General features: G+C 43.3%; 2 protein-coding genes and 3 non-coding genes across 6 annotated transcripts; 3 read left to right on the top strand and 2 right to left on the bottom strand.

The window, feature by feature from the left end:
• Window positions 1-539: 539 nt before the first annotated feature.
• hdlbpa (high density lipoprotein binding protein a) lies at window positions 540-14,034 on the top strand. Of its 2 annotated transcripts, none has more exons than XM_028961358.1 (28): window positions 540-613; window positions 1,945-2,016; window positions 3,230-3,345; window positions 3,434-3,600; window positions 3,899-4,114; window positions 4,191-4,397; window positions 4,499-4,714; window positions 4,812-5,018; window positions 5,357-5,464; window positions 5,562-5,666; window positions 5,751-5,829; window positions 5,960-6,099; window positions 6,676-6,780; window positions 6,887-7,000; window positions 7,230-7,316; window positions 8,848-8,979; window positions 9,079-9,297; window positions 9,567-9,788; window positions 9,999-10,217; window positions 10,399-10,537; window positions 10,645-10,796; window positions 10,874-10,978; window positions 11,098-11,232; window positions 11,462-11,605; window positions 11,677-11,856; window positions 11,936-12,052; window positions 12,180-12,323; window positions 12,709-14,034. In XM_028961358.1, the coding sequence occupies exons 3-28, from the start codon at window positions 3,270-3,272 to the stop codon at window positions 12,796-12,798; spliced, it is 3,825 nt and encodes a 1,274-aa protein (XP_028817191.1). In that variant the 5' UTR covers window positions 540-613; window positions 1,945-2,016; window positions 3,230-3,269; the 3' UTR covers window positions 12,799-14,034. The 2 variants fall into 2 exon arrangements, with proteins under 2 accessions (XP_028817191.1, XP_028817192.1); XM_028961359.1 differs by lacking the exon at window positions 540-613 and adding an exon at window positions 696-972.
• An 843-nt stretch (window positions 14,035-14,877) lies between these two features.
• On the bottom strand, window positions 14,878-14,951 carry trnai-aau (transfer RNA isoleucine (anticodon AAU)). The gene has a single exon. It is a non-coding gene; the product is annotated as a tRNA-Ile (tRNA).
• Window positions 14,952-15,633: 682 nt separating this feature from the next.
• Window positions 15,634-15,707, bottom strand: trnai-aau (transfer RNA isoleucine (anticodon AAU)). The gene has a single exon. It is a non-coding gene; the product is annotated as a tRNA-Ile (tRNA).
• Window positions 15,708-15,908: 201 nt separating this feature from the next.
• On the top strand, window positions 15,909-15,980 carry trnap-ugg (transfer RNA proline (anticodon UGG)). The gene has a single exon. It is a non-coding gene; the product is annotated as a tRNA-Pro (tRNA).
• A 1,050-nt stretch (window positions 15,981-17,030) lies between these two features.
• On the top strand, window positions 17,031-20,880 carry ilkap (integrin-linked kinase-associated serine/threonine phosphatase). Its single transcript, XM_028961431.1, has 10 exons — window positions 17,031-17,288; window positions 17,615-17,740; window positions 18,940-19,057; window positions 19,343-19,449; window positions 19,544-19,637; window positions 19,759-19,846; window positions 19,941-20,074; window positions 20,173-20,292; window positions 20,383-20,464; window positions 20,569-20,880. The coding sequence occupies exons 1-10, from the start codon at window positions 17,246-17,248 to the stop codon at window positions 20,707-20,709; spliced, it is 1,053 nt and encodes a 350-aa protein (XP_028817264.1). The 5' UTR covers window positions 17,031-17,245; the 3' UTR covers window positions 20,710-20,880.
• Window positions 20,881-20,988: the final 108 nt, after the last annotated feature.

The following is a 20,988-nucleotide window of genomic DNA, read 5'->3' as shown; positions in this document are numbered from 1 at the left end:
CGGTCAAGGGCAACTCATTTCCATGCTAGATCAGAAAGACAAATGTCGACCATCCTGTGTGTGTGTGTGTGTGTATGTACGTATATATGTATGTATGTGTATATATATACGTGTGTATATGTATGTATGCGTGTGTGTGTGTGTGTGTATGTATATATGTATGTATATGTGTGTGTGTATATATACATGTGTATATGTATGTGTGTATATGTATGTATGCGTGTGTGTATATATATGTGTGTGTGTGTGTGTGTGTGTGTGTGTGTGTATGTGTGTACATATATACACATATCTATAAATATAAAGAGAATGCATTTTCTGACACATCTTCGCAAAAGCATAAAGGCATCATCCGGCACACCTCGACGTCCCGAGTTCGCAACAATTCGGCGAAGTTGTGCTACTTGTTCCCTGCGAGGAGGGAGAAGGAGGAGATTTAAAAAAAAAAAAAAGTGATTTGTGTGTGATTAGTAACCCGAGACTCTGACGTGACTGGCCGCGATTGGAGGCGGCTCCTGCTATATAGCGGACAGGCTTCAGTTCCACCCTTTCGCCAGTTGAGTTTCATTACCAGCTTCTGCACCACACCGGGCAGACGGGAGCACAAACACGAGTGAGTAGCGGGCAGATGTTTCGCAACGCGGCCACGTCGCTAGCTTCCTACGTGGCCGCTTTTTCCTGCCGTCCACGTGGGATCGTGTCGCGTACTTTCGGCTTATGCGCGGTTCGGAGGTGCTCTGGCTAGGCTCCTCCGCTGTTCCGCCGCCTCTGCCTTAAAATGCCTACGTGGACTTTGAGTGGACCGCCGGAGACGTCGTCCCTGGCGAGACGCGGCGTTTCCTGAGCCTCCGCTCGGGCTCGCGTCCGTGTTTTTTTCTATTTTAGTTTCGGCGCATCCGATCCACCGGGGCGAGCGTGCCACATTTCGTACGTGGGCAAACGTGGACAAGTTCACAAATGGAGTCAATCTGAGTAGGTCGCTCGCCGCCTAGCCAGCCAGCAGTAGCTACGTGTCACAAGCGCGCATGCGCAAACTTAAAGTTTGAGTTGGCTAGCCGGCGAGCTTTGGGCGACAAAATTAATCCGAATATCGTCGCCGATGAACCGCCCGGCACCGTGGGCCGGCGTCGTGTTTGACTGGGCATCGGAAAGTGGAAGAGAAGCCGCTCGCCCTGTTTTATTTTTCTGACAAAACGGTCCTCTTGGTGTCGTAGTTAGCCGGCTAACTTGGCTAGCGTGGTGGCTAAGTAGTTGACGTAGCACAGCAGCTGTAGAAGTTCTCCCGAGCAGCTAATTAATTAGCCGAATACATACATTTCTTTCCGAAAGTGTCCGTTTTGGCGGAATATATACGCGATCGTGTTGTCTGAGTTAATGCGTCGTGATTTTTTTTCTTCTTTTTTTTTTTTTTTTTTTTTTTTTTTTTTTTTTAGAACGAGTCTCATTTAGTCAGATTGCCACGTTGAAATGGGTGAAGTTTTAGGCCGAATCTCGCACATTCCTCTAAATATACAAGTGACGTGGAACAGACTAAATGTATTTCTTTTAAAGAATGTCGTGTGTTTTCAGCTCTCCATTCTTACTGCTGATTTGTGTTGCGTTATTGTGTGCCAGCTATTTATGTTCTAAAGCTTGAATTGGGTTATAGCCCTTTAAATATGAATGTTACTCAGCATAGATATTAATCAGTACATGCGACTTATTGTGAGAGTATTGTGAATCCCCTGTCCGAAGTTTATTTGCAAGCATGTTTGCAAACTGGCCTAACCTGTCAGTTCATGTGGGTAGACCTGGTGGGTGAGGGTCTGGCGAAACACGGATTTTCCAAGGACCAATCCAATAAATTGTCTTTTAAAAAAGCCTATTTTAAGGGATTCTTTAATCACAAAGCCTAATTTTTTTTATTTGCTTTTTGTTTTAATTTTTATTATTATTTATTTGCAGGCAAAAGCTGGCAGGCTGACACGATCAAACAGCTTTACAGGACGGATTATCTGGTAACTGACCATTTAGCTGGTAAGATCTGTCAAGGCTTTTGTAACCGCCATTTTAATCTGCTCACTGTCTTTCCATGCTGTGACTCCACGCTGCACTTTTAGAACGCTGCAAGGAGGTGGATGCCCATCAGCAGGAATTTTGTGTGTGTGTGTAAAAAGGATGAGGGCCAAAGGCGAACACCAACTTTGTTGGAAGGGTAGCGCAGCATTTTTTTTTTGAATGATCAGTCACGTGATTCTAGAGCAGAGTGGGTTTTTTTTTTCCCCAAGGTCTCACGGAATGCAAAATTTTTTACTTTGCCCTTGCAAGCACAATTTCAGTGAGCCCAAACCACAGCTTGAAATTATTACAATTTTGGATGGGTTCCGCCTATTTTGCATTAAACCAGCGCTGCTCCACCATATAAGCATTGCATGGAAGGCTCATTGCGAGCACCATCTGACTTTGGAGGCTTGCCCGAGTTTATACAGTGTTCTGTTGCGGGGTCTTGAGCAGAGGAAGGGGCCCTGAAAGGGGAACACAGAGAAGCGTCAAAGCAGCCAGCCCTGCTCCACCTAAAGGTTCCCAGCGTTTCCGCTGGTGAGGGCAGGAAGTGCTGCCGTGGGGCTGGAATGTCACATGCTGACCAGCTCTGCCTCCGTGACGGCACGAAAAAACTAAAAATGAGGGTAATTGGCCAGGACTTGTTCATGGTACAGGAAGCCCTTAATATTGTCACGGTGAGCTTTGTGTCCCTGTGTGAGATGACTGAAGAACCTTTTATAAAAGGGCCTATTTAGGCCACGTAATAGGAGACACCATCTCCATTCCAAGCCGTTTGGCGAGTGTGGGTGTGAACATTTTCTTTTCTATGCTTTCTTTTGGTCTGCGATGGCTAGTTAGTCTAAAATTATCTACACACTTCCACCCACTTTGTAGTTGACTGTCAAATAGGGGTTAGTCATGGAAATCCTCTTACCCTTGAAGCTTGTACATCTAGTGCATGCTCTTAGAATTAGCCCTTGACTTGAGTCTGATATAAACCACTGACCTTCGCTTTTCTGGAGGTCTTTTCCCTCCATTTTAAATGGTTGTCTTCTCTATGCTGCTTTGTCATTAGCAAACAATTTTTGCAACCTTTATGCACTATGAAGTAATACATTTGTCCCCCAGGCCTAATTTTTTTTGTTGTATTCTTTCCCACACGCATACATGTCTGACATTTCTTCTCTCCCACCCCCCAATCGCTCAGTGGCACACTCGGACTCCGTGTAAAAAGTGGGATTTCGACCATGAGCTCAGTCGCGGTACTTACGCAGGAAAGCTTTAATGAGCACCGTAGCGGGCTGATGCCAGAGCAGGTGGGAGGTGAGTGTGTCCCCTGGCTTGCGCCGAGAAGTTGTGATCTGTCAATAAAATTCAATTCTAATGCCTTCTGTATTTGCTTGGCTTTTAGCTGCGAAGGCAAGCCCCAGCGGTGCTGAGGATGAGGATGCCCTCCCCACCTACAAGGATGCTTTTCCACCCCTGCCTGAGAAGGCCTCCTCACCAGATGGGGTTCAGGAAGTCAGCAATGCCTGGACATCCAAAATGAGACCACTCAAATCCTCTGTCATCACCCAGGTATGGCCTAAGTTTTCATAATTTTATACTCTTTTTGTATTGCATTTACATTTACAGCATTTATCAGATGCCCTTATCCAGAGTGACTTACAATCTGTAGTTACAGGGACAGTTCTCCTTGGAGCAACTGGTTAAGTGTCTTGCTCAGGGACACAACGGTAGTAAGTGGGATTTGAACCTGGGTCTTCTGGTTCAGAGGCGAATGTCTTCCACACTAGGCTACCACCACCCTAAGAATGAGTATTGCAGAAGGTTAAGATGGGTTAAGGTTGTAAATGTATTCATGAACTCTCCCAAGGTTTTCCATGTGCCTTTGGAAGAGCGCAAGTACAAGGACATCAACCAATTTGGGGAAGGAGACCAGGCCAAGGTTTGTGTTGACATCATGCACAAGACAGGAGCCCATCTGGAACTCTCCATGGCTAAAGACCAGGGTCTTTCCATTATGGTGTCTGGGAAACTGGACGCCGTCATGAAGGCCCGTAAGGAGATAGTGTCCCGACTGCAGACTCAGGTTTGGACCACTTTCTCTGTTGGTGGTTTAACTAAATTTGTTTTTCTTTTATAATAATGCTCATTATTTAAAACAGGCTTCAGCTACTGTGGCTATCCCCAAGGAACATCATCGCTTTGTCATTGGCAAGAATGGGGAGAAGCTTCAGGAGCTTGAGCTGAAGACAGCCACTAAAATCCAGATCCCAAGACCTGACGACTCCAGCAACCACATCAAGATCTCTGGCACCAAGGAGGGCTTGGAGAAGGCCAAGCATGAGATCCTGCTTATCTCAGCTGAGCAGGTACAGAGGTTTTGTGTTTTTACCTGCATTATTTTTAGGCTTTCGCTCTACGGCGAAGATTAGCATTCATATCCTGCTTTGCCTAATTGAAATTGTCATAGGACAAGCGAGCTGTGGAAAGGTTGAGCATCGACAAGGTGTACCATCCCTTCATCGCTGGAGCCAGCAACAAGCTGGTGAACGAGCTGATGCAGGAAACTGGTGCTCGCATCAGCATCCCACCTCCTAGTGTCAATAAAACGGAGATAGTAATCACTGGGGAGAAAGAGCAGGTGGCCCTGGCAGTGTCCATGATCAAGAAGATCTTTGAAGAGAAGGTATTTGTCCTATATATACTTTTGGCTTATCTGCTTTTAAGGTTTGTTCTCAGATAACATAAAATTCCCTGACCTTTCTGTATTTCCCCATCTGCAGAAGAAGAACACCACCACTATTGCTGTGGAGGTCAAGAAATCTCAGCACAAGTATGTGATTGGGCCCAAAGGAAACACCTTGCAGGAGATTCTGGATAAGACTGGCGTCTCGGTCGAGATCCCACCGAACGACAGCAGCTCAGAGACTGTGATCCTGCGTGGGGAGCCGGACCGGCTGGGCCAGGCCCTCACGGAGGTTTATGCCAAGGTATTGAACTGTTTGGCCAGTCTTATGTATATATATATATATATATATATTTTTTTTTTTTTTTTCCCTTTTACTCAAAACATTGTTGACGCTATAGTATGTTCCAAAAATAAGTGCTCACATATTTGTAAATGTGGCAACAGTGAAGTTGACCCTTTGACTACTTGTACTCAGTGTACAGCTTGTGTACACACACAAAATAACTGATATTTATAACCAATTAATATTTGTTGTTATAACCAATATTAATATTTGTGTGTGCAATGTAAACAATGCGATTCTGTTCTGCATTCACCTTTTCACCCAAATGAATGAATATTTTCATTTTCCTCTTTCAGGCTAACAGCTATACTGTGTCTTCAGTCTTGGCTCCAGCTTGGCTTCATCGTTTCATTATTGGAAAGAAGGGTCAAAATCTGGCTAAGATTACTCAGCAAATGCCTAAGGTTGGCCCCGCTCTCTTTCTGTTGCGGCTGATCGTTCAGGTTTTTAAGCCTTTTGGTTACACACTCTTGCCTTGTCCCTGGTCCAATTTCTGCGTAGGTTCATATAGAGTTCACAGAGGGAGATGACAAGATCACCCTGGAGGGACCCACCAAAGACTTACAGATGGTCCAGAGCCAGATTGAAGCTATTGTCTCAGATCTGGTGAGGGATTCTTCTGTTATTAATCCCCCTCCTTAAATTTTGGTTTTGGTGAGATCTTGCCTGAAGCTGTGGTTCTTGTTTTAGATGAACAGAATGGATTATGCTGAAATTAGTGTGGACCCAAAGTTCCACAGACACCTGATTGGAAAAGGAGGCGCTAACAGTAAGTAACCTTTGTAAGACAACAGCACAATCTGTTGCCTGCATGGTTTCATGACAGTAGTTTTATGAAATTCTGTTCCCTAAGTGGAATATGAGATTCAGATGTTTTGATTTTTACTCTGCCGTTCCAGTCAACCGCATCAAAGACCAATACAAGGTGTCTGTCCGCATTCCTCCGGACAACGAAAAGAGTAACCTGATCCGGATTGAGGGAGATCCTCAGGGGGTTCAAGAAGCCAAGAAGGAGCTGCTCGAGCTTGCGTCACGCATGGTAGGACTTGTTTATTGATAAAAATTGTTCTTAGGAAGGCCTGTTCTGCTGTAGAAACACACTTATCAAAAAAAATAAAGGGAACGCAATGTAACTCCAAGTCAATCACACTTTTATGAAATCAAACGGTCCAATTTGAAGGAAGCAACACGGACAATTAGCAAGACATCCCCAATAAAGGCGTGGTTCTGCACTTCTTAGTTCCTATGCTTTCTGACTGATGTTTTGGTCACTTTTGAATGCTTCCAGTGCCTTCGCCTGTAGACTTCTACAAACCACAGAAGTGGCTAAGGTAGTGCTGCACATTTCAGCCCTACACCGTGCAGCACATTTGGCATTTGCCAGAGAACACAAAGATTGGCGAATGCCCCACTGTGCTTACAGTGCCCTCTGTGCTTAACAGAGGTAGCCTGATTGACTTATTAAGAATTTCATTAGAATTTAATTCATTCACATCTAAGACATCATACTTTTGTGTTCCCCTTTATTTTTTTTTTTTTTAGCTGTGTAGTTGTATATTATTTGCCCATTTGCAGAATGGTGGTTCGTTTAGCTTGTCTACATGCTTTCTTACAGGAGAATGAGCGTACAAAGGACATGATCATTGAACAACGTTTTCACAGGGCCATCATTGGGCAGAAAGGGGAGAAGATCAAGGAAGTGCGGGACAAGTTCCCTGAGGTTAGTGCAGTTCCTTGTGGGTTTGATTTGGCCTCCTAAAATTTGTACTTAATAGTATTTAGTAAAAAAAAAAAATCTATTTATTTATGTATTTATTTTTATTAAGGTCATAATCAACTTCCCAGACCCTGCACAGAAGAGTGACATTGTGCAGCTGCGTGGTCCCCGCACTGAAGTAGAGAAGTGTTCCAAATTTATGCAGAAGGTGGTGGCTGAAATGGTATGTTAGGACCTTTTGTAAAATGTCTTAGGGCCTCAGACATTTGGTTTTTTTTTTTTTTTTTTTTTTTTTTTTTTTTTCCCTCCCCTGTCTCTCCCCCTCCTTACCACGGCAACACATCTGGCCAATAAGCAGGGAACTTTCTTGCATTGTTTGAAGACTCATTTTGGTTTAGGTAAAAGTGGTCTTCTCGGTTCTTTTATGAGCTTTTATGGTTTTGCTTTTTCAGGTGGAGAACAGCTATTCTGTTTCAGTTCCCATTTTCAAGCAATTCCACAAGAACATCATTGGTAAAGGAGGTGCTAACATTAAGAAGGTAGGTATTTAAAGCACTGTGTAAACTTCAAACTACTTTCATTTTATGTTTCCTTTCAAAGGTCCCCTATTGTAAAGGTTTTCACTTTGTGAGATTATTTAACGTTAATAAGAGTTTCCCCAAGTCTGTATATAGTCCTGAAGTGGCGATTAGGCTTAAAGAGTGCTTTGGCCATTCTGTTTTGCCGTTCAGAGAGCGACAGCTCAGATGGTCTGGTCTAGAATTTCTCTGTAGAAATGGGAGGCTGTCTATGGTCTTGGAGGTTGATTGAGGCAGCAGAGGTGCCTCAATGTAGGGTGAAACTCAGGAAAGAAATGTAATGTTTCCACAGGGTGTCAGTCATTGGAGAAAAATAAAATCCATGGCATAAATCCAGATAAAATATTTTGCTACAAGAAACAGTATCATAAACTTTATACACAACCAAAAAGGCAATGAAACGACAAAAAAAAAAATCTTACTCAGGTACAGGCTATTTCAGCCACCAAGCGCATGGCTGTAAGCAGCACCATGGACCCTCTAAACAGAGCTCCAACAGTCCTCCACCTGCAAGGTGTACCCTCCTTAAAAAGGTCATAAAGCCCATCCCTTAATTGGGACATCCCATACCAATGTACATGCAGATATAAAGCGTTTCTGAAAATTCCAACTTTATTAAAACAGACTTACTACAGCTGGGTCACACCACATACCTCATCCCTCTGAACACAGATAATTACTAATAAAGACAACGCCCCTGCTCTAGCAAACGTGAACTCTTCAAAATGAGTCCCAGAATGGGGGCACACTCCTTGACCACCCCTTCAGGATACACTACGATGCCGTGCAGGAAGTAGGTTTTGGGTTGTCTTTAACAAAAAAGAATCTGTTATATTGACCCTTTACCCACCACTGTGTGCGTCGGGCATAAATGTAGCAGAGTGTGTTCATCCGCCTGTCTACACTAGTCAGAACCACACAATACACAACAATCCACAAACACTGCTCATATATACACAAGTGCTTAAAACACACTGTAAATTTTATCAGTCCCCATTAGGTTGCGTGGCGGCGCTCGTGGCATCACATTGTCCTATTATGTCGTCATAAGGGGAAAAGGTTTTGTACCACCTCTCCCCTAACATTATCTTCAACCATCATGGCTTCCAAATGTGCGAAGCATTGCATTTGCTTGATGATTGGATGTAAACTGATCAACTCTATGTGCATGTATATATTAGTTCATCCCTAGGAGATTCTGAAAACTTTTTTTTTTTTTTTTTTTTTTAATAAACGCTGACATAACGTCCTGTTTGCACATTAATGGTTTACATTTCTGTAAATGCCCGCACACTTCTATTGGCTGCAGTCCTCCTAGTCCCTCCTCTCTCCTCCGCATTGGCATTTAAAGCGACACACAGAGCGCCCTGGGGAAATCCCATTGTGGGACTGGCGTAATGTGGCAGTAATGCCACTAAGACAAATATAAAAGAAAAAAAATCATAATAGAGGGCTTTTAAACTAAATGTTTGCTCTGTGTCCTTGTTGACAGATTCGTGAAGAGACCAACACTAAGATAGACTTGCCTGCGGAGAATAGCAACTCTGAAATGATAATCATTACTGGCAAGAAGGCCAACGTTGAAGCTGCCAGAAACAGGATTTTGGCCATACAGAAAGAACTGGTGAGAGCACATGTAGTCACTCTTGCTGTGGGAGGAATGGTTTTTTATTTTTCCAGTTTGATCTATTTCTTACTCTGTATTCATCTTTCTGCATCACAGGCAAACATCACAGAGATGGAGGTGTCAATTCCCTCCAAGTTGCACAACTCCCTGATTGGCTCAAAGGGTCGCTTTGTGCGTTCCATCATGGAGGAGTGTACTGGTGTGCACATCCATTTTCCCACAGAGGGCTCAGGCATCGATACTGTGACCATCAGAGGGCCAGCAGAGGAGGTGGAAAAGGCCAAGCGCCAGTTGCTGTCTTTGGCTGAGGAGAAGGTTTGTGGTGCATTTGCTAAAATAATGCATTTCAAATAATAAATTTATTGGTAGAAAGTATGGAATGTTTTGCCATGTATTTTTTTTTTTTGTTTTATCTGGGCGTTTGAAGCTGGGTTGGTGCAGGAATGCAGCAGTATCCAATTCTTGTTTTATGAAATGTAAAACTTTTTTTTTTTTTTTTTTTTTCTTCCCCCTAAATCAAACTGCTAATATCTTACTCCGTGGGGAACAAATGAGAACCGTACTTTGTCTATTCCCTTTGTCAGCAAACAAAGAGCTTCACGGTAGAGTTGCGTGCCAAGCCTGAATACCACAAATTCCTCATTGGGAAAGGTGGTTGCAACATCAGAAAGGTGCGAGACAGTACAGGGGCTCGAATCATCTTTCCGACCGCTGAGGATAAAGACCAGGAGCTCATCACTGTGGTGGGCACTGAGGAGGCTGTGCATGAGGCCCAGAAAGAGCTGGACTCCCTGATAAAGAGCCTGGTAAGCGTGCAGTACGGAACTAAACAACTGTCTGGATTCTATATTGCATGAAGTTTATGCTTTATTTATTTTGGATTTTTTTTTTTTTTTTTTTATATATATATATATATATATATATATATATATATAAATAAATAAAAATTTATTTAAATACTCTTTATTCTTTTTTTTTTTTTTTTTTTTTTTTTTTTTTTTTTCTTTTTTTTAAAGGATAACATTGTGGAGGACCAGATGACTGTTGATCCGAAGCACCATAGGTACTTTGTGGCTCGCCGTGGTCAGGTACTGAGGGACCTTGCTGATGAGTATGGAGGTGTAATGGTGAGCTTCCCTCGCACTGGAACACAGAGTGAGAGGGTTACCCTCAAGGGAGCTAAAGACTGCGTGGAGGCTGCCAAGAAGCGCATGCTGGAGATAATCGAGGATTTGGTAAGCTTTTGTTTAAGTTTTTACTTGGTACACTATGTGACAATCACTTCATTGCAACATGGACTGTTTTGTGTAATATCTTGAAATATACTTATATTGCCTGATTTTGATTGGTTTGTAAGGTCCTCATGTAAAAAGGACTTAAGATCCATGTGTTGTATTCATATTTTGCGTCATACAGGATTCCCAAGTGACCATGGAATGCATAATTCCTCAAAAGTTCCATCGTTCTATCATGGGGCCCAAGGGCACGCGAATCCAGCAGATCACCAGGGAGCACAATGTGCAGATAAAGTTCCCTGAGAGGGAAGACCTGCAAGGTGGAGTTTTTCATTTTAATTGTCTGATTTTGTTTCACTTTAAAGAAATATATATTTTACTTTTAAACACATAATTGAAGTTTAATCCCATTTTCTAATTTCTGTAGGAGCTCCTCCTCCTGATGCCCCTATTCAGGAGAATGGTGAACCAAATGGTGAGGTTAAGGATCTTGCAGATCCTGCAGCCCCCAAGAAGTGTGACATAATAATTCTCTCTGGTCGCAAGGAGAAGTGTGAGGCTGCAGTGGAAGCCCTGAAGGTACAGCAAGTCTTTGTATATCTTTTTGGAGCACACAATAGGTGTAGAAAACTTATTTGGTGACCTTTGTGTTTCAGGCTTTGGTTCCTGTGTCCATAGAAGTGGAAGTGCCTTTTGAACTCCATCGTTACATAATTGGGCAAAAAGGAAGCGGAATTCGTAAGATGATGGATGAGTTTGAGGTATGCGTTTTTTTTTTTTTGTTTTTTTTTTTTAATAAATGTATGTATTTGCATACATTTGTATTTTTTGGCCTTTAAGAATTTTTTTTTTTTTTTTTTTTTTCCTCTACTACTTTAAGGTAAATATTCAAGTGCCTGCTCCTGAGCTGCAGTCCGATGTTATCTCCGTAACTGGTCTTGCCAGTCACCTTGACCGCGCTAAAGAGGGTCTTCTGGACCGCGTCAAGGAACTGCAGGCAGAACAGGAGGATCGGGTTAGTATTTTTAAATTATTATTAATTTAATAATGTCTTGTAGGATGTTAGTGCACAATATATCACATCTGTATTAAAAGGTGCATTGGGTTGCATCCTTATATATATATTTTTTTTTTATTACTGGCTCTAATTGACACTTTCATTAATCAAGACCAGTGTGAGATGCTAGAGGGGCTATAATACAATGTTTGTATTGATGAGTATAATCAAAAATCTTTCCTTCCAGGCGCTAAGGAGCTTCAAATTGACCATCACTGTGGACCCTAAATATCACCCCAAGATTATTGGCCGCAAAGGTGCCATAATCACCCAGATCCGCACAGAGCATGATGTTAACATCCAGTTCCCTGAAAAAAATGATGAAAACCAGGTATGTTTAATTCTGTTTGAAGTTCCTTTTGTTAATGAGTGTTAAGGTTTCTCACAGTAGTCCTTCACCAGGATCAGATCACAATCACTGGGTATGAGCAAAATGCCATGGCTGCCCGTGATGCCATTCAGGCCATCGTGGATGAACTGGAGGAAATGATCTCCGAGGACATTACTCTGGACAGCAGAGTCCATGCTCGCATCATTGGTGCTCGTGGCAAGGGGATCCGCAAGATCATGGATGAGTTTAAGGTGAGGGCTGCTGCTATAAAAGAAAGCTTCTTTTAAGGAAACTGAGCAAAGTAAAATGTATACATCCTCCTCACTTTAGGTTGACCTGAGGTTCCCACAAAGTGGTGCTGCTGACCCAAACCTTGTGACTGTGACTGGTCGTCCAGAACTTGTGGATGAAGCTATTGACCACCTTCTGAATCTGGAAGAGGAATATGTATGTATTAAAGCGATCTTTAGTTCCTTAAACCATAATCGAGATGGGATCTGGTGTACCCGATCAGGGTCCTGCTAGTTGTATTTGTTTTTATATGGTTTGTAAATGTGTGTTCCCTTTAATCAAGATGGCTGATGTGGTAGAGAACGAGTCCAAGATGGTGTACATGAAACCATCGGGCACAGCCTCTTCTGCTGGGGCTGCGGAGGAACACCGAGGCCCATCCAAGGGCTTTGTGGTGAGAGAGGCTCCCTGGACAACACCCAATGAGGTGAGGCGTTAGCAATTTAAGTTTTATATATACTTAACTATTATCAATGAGCTGCTTGGAAATTACCACTGCGAGTAATTTTTGAAAAGCATGATTGTTCTGTGGCAGTGGTGGCCTAGTGGGTAAGGAAACTGACCCGTAATCAGAAGGTTGCAGGTTCGAATCCTGAATGGCGGAAGTGCCACTGAGCAAAGTACCATTCCTCCACACTGCTCCCCGGGGGCCTTTTATGGCTGCCCACTGCTCACCACGGTTGATGGGTTAAATGCAAAGGACACATTTTGTTGTGTGCATCGGTGTGCTGTTTTTCACTGTGACTTTATTTAAAAAAAAAAAAAAAAAAAAAAATGTATTTTAAAAACCTCATTTTCTGTTTTCTACCTAGGCTCCTGACATGAGCAGTGCTGAAGACTTCCCCAGCTTTGGTGCTCCTGTGGCTGCTAAGGCCTCGCCATGGGGTCCTAAACGTTTCTAAATTTTCCTGAAGTTGACCTGGCTTTTTTTTTTTTTTTTTTTTGTGCCCAGAATTCCCCTCCCATCCTCACCCGGCTGAGATGGGCTACCCTTGACACTGACCCCATCCCCCTTTCCTCACCCTCCCAACTCTGTAGATGCTGCGAACAAACTTCAGAATTCCATTTCACTTACTTAGGACCCAACAAAGTTGTCAGTGGTTATGGTTGTGAGCAGAAACATGGCACAATACTTCAGTTATACTACGGTTCATGCTTTGTTGGGTTAGCTAAGCTTGGTCTGCAGTTGACCGCATACTGCTTGAATTGAGCTTTTATTTTACAGCTGTGTGTTTATTACCAGGAAAATAAGGTTTGCAGACCTAAGAAAACTTGAACAAATGTTCTGTGCTCTGTCCAGAGAATACTTAAGTGTACTTCATTGGGCCTTTTTAATTCCAGATCTTTTCTGCAGGGCAACCAGTCCAAGACTGCGGTGGCCTGGGCTGCCCTGATTTTAGTTGCCTTTGCATTGGCCACGGGGAGATGAACTGTTACCTCTAATGGAATACATTTCTGGATTTTGAAGTCGGTTATCCTTAGCTGCTATAACTACACTTCAGTCAACATAAAAAAAAAAAAAAATAAATAATAAAAATACCAACCCTTCCCCTTGCCTTGTATGAACTTGCAGAATCTTACCAACATGCTGTGGTTCTCGCATAGTGCATCCTCACTTTTTGTCTATGTAACTTTTCCATGTTGAAGCAGGGCATTTGGAGGAATCATGTCATAGGAAGTGTCAGACGTTTTAAGTGGAAAGATGTTCTTCACTACATCATGCTTTGTTAACTGCCATCTCTACTCTGTGGCAACACTAGACCCAGAACTCAAAAAGAGTTTTCCCGAATCCACACTAAACTGCTAAGTACTTCTCATTTTTGTATTCATGAATCTTGTTGATCAAAGGAAAAAAAAAATATATATGTATACAAAATGTTTTGGAAGGAAGAAGCAGACCATACTGTGCCAATGAACTGTTAAGTATTGTGTGTTGCTCATTCTTGCTACAGGGTCAGTGTCCAGTCCCTTTTTTTTGTCTTCCAAATGCTATGTTGCTATGAAACCATAGCAGCAACCCTCTTTACATAGCCTTATAATAATTATGCAAAAAAGAAAAGAACATCAATGAAACGTGTGGATGACACTGGAAATCAAATTGTCCAAAAAAAGTTAATAAAAATGGAAAATTTAAAATATTCTCTTTCTCCGTTCACAATTTTGGTTTTTGTGCTTTTAATGCTTCCCAAGTTCCACTGCCAACGGGTAGTGGGCTTATTTCAAGATGACTGATTTGAATCTCATTTCTTGCTTATTCGATTTGTTTGTTCAACCGAAATAAGTATTTTGAGGGGGGGTTTGACATGCACTGTATTAAATCTCATTCGATATTACCTGGATATAAAGGCATGGCACTAGAATGATTTTTTTTTTTTTTTTTATTAACACAGGTTGATTACTGTTGCAGTTAGGTATAAAAAATAATAATAACTCAAATAATAGAAAAAAAACTTAAAAAAAAAAAAAAAAAAAAAAAGCCATGAGCCAGGTTTCAGAAAGGCAGCCTGATAGAGAAAGAAGAAATAGACAGGCAGCAGAGAAACGGGGTGAGGGGAGAAAGCCCCACAAGCTGGGGCGAACCCCTGGTGGAGGAGGAAGAGAAGAGTGCGCAGTCCACAAGAGAAAACTCTTACGCTCAGCATTTGACTCAAAACTTTTCGGGATTGACCTGCCTTGTCCAAGCAGATACAGGAAGACCGTGGTCACCCTGCCCTCCCACGAGACTTTCTCTTCATGTCACCTCAAGCCATTTGCTGGCTCTTGACACCCCTTGTTTGGGTGAGGCTGCAGTTTGATAAAGGTACAAGTGGGGGTCCCTCACGGAACTCAAAAGCACAAAATTCCATGGACCTGGAACTTCCCACCTTACAATTTTAAGGCAATTTTGCGGCCATTACCTTTGATAAATGTTTCTGTTTAAAAGGTGCTGTGGACCTATTGTTCTCATTCAAACAAATGGAAGGAGGGTGGGAAAAGGCTTCTGGCCAGTACGGGGATCGAACCCGCGACCTTGGCGTTATTAGCACCACGCTCTAACCAACTGAGCTAACCGGCCACGCGCTAGCAACTAACATTAAGGTATTGCTCCAGGTGGACCAACCTTATTTATGGTCTCCTCTCCAAATACGTTCAAAATAGTTGTACAAGCAAATTCACAATTTCAGCATGGCTGAAACAATAAATGGTCTTTCCTGGGACAGAAATCAGCTAAACTTTTAAACAAACCAACTGCAGCTGCAGGCGCCTCTTCAATCTCCTCTCGTGTCAAACACCTAAAAAATGCAGCATGTTGAAAGTGTTGCGGCCCTTAAAATCAAGGGAAAATCAAGAAGCATGAGAGACATTAGAGGTTAAAGCCAAGAAATGCATTTTCAATCTATCTCATTAGCTAGGGAAGTGTGATATTAGTCGTGACATCTCAAACCAGAAGACCCAGGTTCAAATCCCACTTACTACCATTGTGTCCCTGAGCAAGACACTTAACCCTAAGTTGCTCCAGGGGGGGACTGTCCCTGTAACTACTGATTGTAAGTCGCTCTGGATAAGGGCGTCTGATAAATGCTGTAAATGTAAATGTAAATGCAAATAAAGAAATAAACAACATACCATCCAGCCCATATCCAGAAGCATTTGTGATGCTCTTGCATTTTCATTCCTAACTCAAATTATACCGTGTATAATTTATTTTATGTGCAGAATTAAAAAATGTATTATGCGTGATCGATGAGAAAAATAGATGGCCCGTACGGGGATCGAACCCGCGACCTTGGCGTTATTAGCACCACGCTCTAACCAACTGAGCTAACCGGCCTGCGCTACGTAGCCAAGTTGTTTCGTGCTATATTCCCATATTATTAAAATGTCGGGATTTAGTCGCGGCTTTACGTGCACTAGATACTCGCGTGTGTTGTAAACAGTTCTCTGCGCCGCAAACCAGATGAATTCACGCCCGGGCGGCGGCCCGACTCTCTTCTAAAGAAATATAAGGGCTGAGGAGTACCAAGCATAATGTGGCTCGTTGGTCTAGGGGTATGATTCTCGCTTTGGGTGCGAGAGGTCCCGGGTTCAAATCCCGGACGAGCCCTTCACCTTTTCCCAAACTAAACGAATGGCTGGACATACATGACGTTATACAGGGTGGGCCATTTATATGGACACACTTTAATAAAATGGGAATGGTGGTGACCATAGTGGCCATTTTGAAGTCGGTCATCTTGGATCCAACTTTTGTTTTTTCAATGTTTTGAAGGTTAAGTACTAAAGGGGAGCAGGAGAAGGCAGGAGCACACCGTGACTTTTTTTTTTTTGAGTGCCTGTAGTCCGAAGTTAGTGGAATGTCACTGTGGTTTATACAGATGCTGCTTGTGGCTGTTTCTTTTTCCCATGGTGTTTCTTTTATTGTACCTGGTGGTAGTAGCCTATAAACCAGAAGGCCCAGGTTCAAATCCCACTTACTACCATTGTGTCCCTGAGCAAGTCCCTGTAACTACTGGTTGTAAGTCGCTCTGGATAAGGGTGTCTGATAAATACTGTAATGTACCATAAGCAGGTACAGAATCAGATGGTTGGTGTTCGTTCCATGTCCTTCTCCAATGTTACTCCTGCACTGTTTGTCTTGAACTCCCTGTGTTTGTTGATGTTGCACATAAATAGAATAGTATAGAACAGAATAGAATAGAATAGAATGCCTTTTATTGTCACTATACACATGTACTATGAGATTAAAAGCAACTCCTTCAGTGCAGACATATACAAATATAATGTAAATGTAAAATACAAATCTACAGATAAACGTAACACAATACGATAAGGGGCAGTAATTACAACTGAGTGTATCTTGTATATAGACACATGGCGCTTCATATCAGTATGTAACTTTGTTTAAATGTCACACGTAGCACCTGCCTTTGCATCTAACGTGTACGTGGCTGAAACGACAATAAAGCTCAACTTGAGCCTGAGACGCGTCCCACAGGCCCAACACGCCGCAGGGGACCGAGCGAAGCCTGCGCAGAGCCCCCCCTGGCGGCGGACTGCGGAGCTGCAGCGCGGGGAGACGCGGCGTCGAGGGCCGGCGTGCGGAACGCGGACGGCCCGGCGCAGAGCCCCCCCTGGCGGCGGACTGCGGAGCTGCATCGCGGGGAGACGCGGCGTCGAGGGCCGGCGTGCGGAACGCGGACGGCCCGGCCGAAATTAAACCGAGCGGCCGAACGTCTGGCGGCACCTCGGGGTTTTTTTTTTTTGGTTTGTTTTTCGAAGCTGCCGGCTAGCCGGCGAAACGGGGGTTCGTCGCGCCCGCATCTGCCAGGGCCTGCACGACACGCGGCGCTAACCGCGGCTAAGTCGGGCATGGATCTGTTCGACGATCTTCCCGAGCCGACCCAGACGGCAGGTACCCGGACCGCCGAGCTGTTGATGTGGACGTTTTTTTTTTTTTTTTTTTTTTATCACGACCACGTTTGCAGTATTTAATGATCTCGATGCATTTCATTCTCTATCTCTTTTTGGTGACCTTACACATCTGTGAAAACGAAAGAAACGATTTTTACAGTCACTGATCTCAACGTATCATCACGTCTTGGTTATGGGTAATTTACGTTTGCAGAGTTTACCAGACGCACTTATCCAGGGGACACTCGGGATGGTAGTAAGTGGGGTTTGAACCTGCGACTCCTTGGTCTTCTGGCTCACAGGCGACTGCGTTACCATTGTTTACAGGTGCCAGCGTTAAGGAGGTACAGTCGTGTCCCTCGGAAGAGTTCAGGGGCGAAAAGAGGAAGCATGACTGTGGCCCGAAGGACGAGGTGCTGGAAGACAAGGCTGAAGACAAGAAAGTTTGTAAAGGTTTTCAGCATTCCCACAGAAATGTATTCATATGATGTGTGTGTGTGTTTGCGTATGTGCATACATGTGGTAATGTAATATATATACAGTACAGGCCAAAAGTTTGGACACACCTTCTCATTCAATGTGTTTTCTTTATTTCCATGACCATTTACGTTGGTAGAGTCTCACTGAAGGTATCAAAACTATGACATGTGGAGTTATGTACTTAACAAAAAAAGGTGAAATAACTGAAAACTTTACTTTACTTTACTTTACTTTATTTGGCAGACGCTTTTATCCAAAGCGACTTACAATGGGAAGACACCAGCAATTCTCGTTCGATTTCTATAGAATATCAAGTATACAAACTAAGAGCCCTGATAAGGCTTAGACTTGTCATTGAAGAACATGCTCGGAGAGTGTTGGGTGCTAGACTAAGAAAAATTATAATGTATTTATACATTTTGTATTTGTTTGTTAAATGTGTATGCATGTGTATGTGTTAAATTTGTCTGTAATATTTTTGGAATAAGAGGGTTTTCACCTTCTTCTTAAAAGTGGTGATAGTCTCGGCTAGTCGTGTGGAGGAGGGCAGGTTGTTCCACCAGCCAGGGACAACAACGGAGAACAGACATGATTGGAATCGGAGACCCCGTGAAGAAGGAATTTTTAGTCTCCTTTCGTTTGCCGATCTGAGAGAGCGTGTAGGAGTGTATCTAGGTAGTAGTGTGTTGATGTAGGAGGGCGCAGTTCCATTTACAGCCCTGTAGGCAAGCATCAAGGATTTGAACTCAAACATGTTTTATATTCTAGTTTCTTTGCTCTGATTACTGCTTTGCACACTCTTGGCATTCTCTCGATGAGCTTCAAGAGGTCGTCACCTGAAATGCTTCTCCAACAGTCTTGAAGGAGTTCCCAGAGGTGTTTAACACTTGTTGGTCCAGCTCACCCCAAACCATCTGGATTGGATTCAGGTCCGGTGACTGTGGAGGCCAGGTCTCCACTTTTTGTTAAGTACAGAACTCCACATGTGTTCATTCATAGTTTTGATGCCTTCAGTGAGAATCTACCAACGTAAATGATCATGAAAATAAAGAAAACACATAGAATGAGAAGGTGTCCAAACTTTTGGCCTGTACTGTATATATTGTATTTATTCATTTTAAAATGCGTGGTAGAGATCCTGTGTGAAGAATGTTTTACTCTCATTTTCACAGAACTGGCAAGGCTCAGGGGGTACGTTGCTGCACGCCGAGGGGAGCGAGAAGAGATGCAGGATGCCCACGTCCTTTTGCCGGACATGAGCAACTGCCTGTCGTCATTACCATCCCAAGTGTGAGTGAGAAACGTTCCAGGCACTGTCTCATGTGTTGGCACGTATCCATGAACATGTCAATTGTGCCACACACATCAATTTTTTTTTATTCCATAAATGAGCTGTTAATTGATTAGACGCTATTATGCTCTCTGTCCCAGAAGTTTGTTTCGTATTCTGTGTGTGTGTGTGTGTGTGTGTATACACACACACACACACACACACACACACACACACACATATATATAGAGAGATAGCAATATTAGTGTTGTGTGTAATTTTGTGTCATTTGTTGTGTTTTTAAGGTCTCGTCTAGGCTACTTTGCAGTGTTTGATGGGCACGGTGGTGCTCGAGCTTCACAGTTTGCAGCAGAGAACCTCCATCATACACTGGCCTCCAAATTTCCTAAAAGTGGGCACTTCATTACTTGGCTCGTCGCCATGATCCTCGTCGGCATGATCCTCTGCTGGAGTCTTTTACAACACAAACCTGTCGCTCCTTGCAGGCAATGCTGACAATTTGGACAAGTTAATAAAGAAGTGCCTGCTGGACACGTTCCGACAGACGGATGACGACTTTTTAAAGAAAGCTTCAAGCCAGTAAGTGACTCTGGTGTTAAGAGTGATGTTGCATCGGCCAGCAATCGAACCCAGGTCAGCTGCTAACGTTTGTGTTTGTGATTATTGCTCACAGCCTTTCTTGTGTCGTTTTACTGTCCAGGAAACCTGCGTGGAAGGACGGCTCCACGGCCACCTGCATGTTGGTGGTTGACAACGTTCTTTATGTGGCCAACCTTGGCGACAGCAGAGTGAGCGACTTTTTTAAGATCGAATTCAAATGCTGTATTGATATGCACACACACACCACATATCTTTACTTTTATTCGTATATAACTCATGCAGGCTGTGCTGTGTCGTTCAGAAGAGGGGGACGAGGGCTGTGAGAAGAAGTGCGTTACCCTCGCCCTTAGCAAAGAGCACAACCCAACCATTTATGAAGAGCGCATAAGGATCCAGCGGGCGGGAGGCACTGTCAGGTGCGTGTAAGGAGCGTACAGCTCGCTGCTGGCACTTGTAGCTCTTGAAAATGGATGTATGCAAGTTTTTAGATATATGTATATATGTCTCTCTGAAGAGACGGCCGTGTGCTGGGTGTGCTGGAGGTGTCCCGTTCTATTGGAGACGGGCAGTATAAAAGGTGTGGGGTGATCTCTACCCCAGACCTGAGGCGCTGCCAGCTCACCCCCAGTGATCAGTAAGACCCAGCTATCTTTACATATACCGACATGTCTGATTTAAATTCATTATCTGGTGCTATATATGCATGTTCTTTTGTTCTGTCTAGGTTTGTAATTTTGGCCTGTGATGGCCTGTTTAAAGTATTTTCCCCAGAGGAAGCCATCGCGTACGTCCGTAACGTCCTGCAGGTGGGTTTTTTTTTTTTTTTTCTTTTCATTTTATAATGTGCCTGTTGTGTGCTGATGGTAACTAGTGTCAAATCCTAAACCAACACTCGTATGGTTCGCGTCAGGATGTGGCTGTTGAGCAGAAGGAGGGACAAACGGAAGAGGAGGCGCGGTTTGAAGCTGCCTGCCAGCGGCTGGCCAGTGAGGCTGTGAGACGAGGCTGCGCAGACAACGTCACTGTGATTCTGGTGTCTGTCGGTTTCTGAGCTTGATGTTCGCGCCTGTACAGTCATGTGCTCTGCCAAACCCGTTGTACATACAGAGCCGAGACCGAACTTCATTCAATAGTGTTCTAATCTCAAAATGAAAGCGGGATTTACTTTTGCATTACAACAATGTTTTGTTTTGTTTTGTTTTTTTACACAATTGTTCTTTTTTTTTTTTTTTTTAACTTACTTTTTCCATCATAACATTTTGTTGTGGTTATTATGTAAGTTTGAGTTTTTCCACTAGTAGAAGAAGTACTACATTTTGCTACCTTGGTA

Source organism: Denticeps clupeoides, chromosome 19 (genome assembly GCF_900700375.1).
Source record: "Denticeps clupeoides chromosome 19, fDenClu1.1, whole genome shotgun sequence".
NCBI lineage: Eukaryota > Metazoa > Chordata > Actinopteri > Clupeiformes > Denticipitidae > Denticeps > Denticeps clupeoides.
This window is presented reverse-complemented; position numbering and strand designations above follow the sequence as displayed.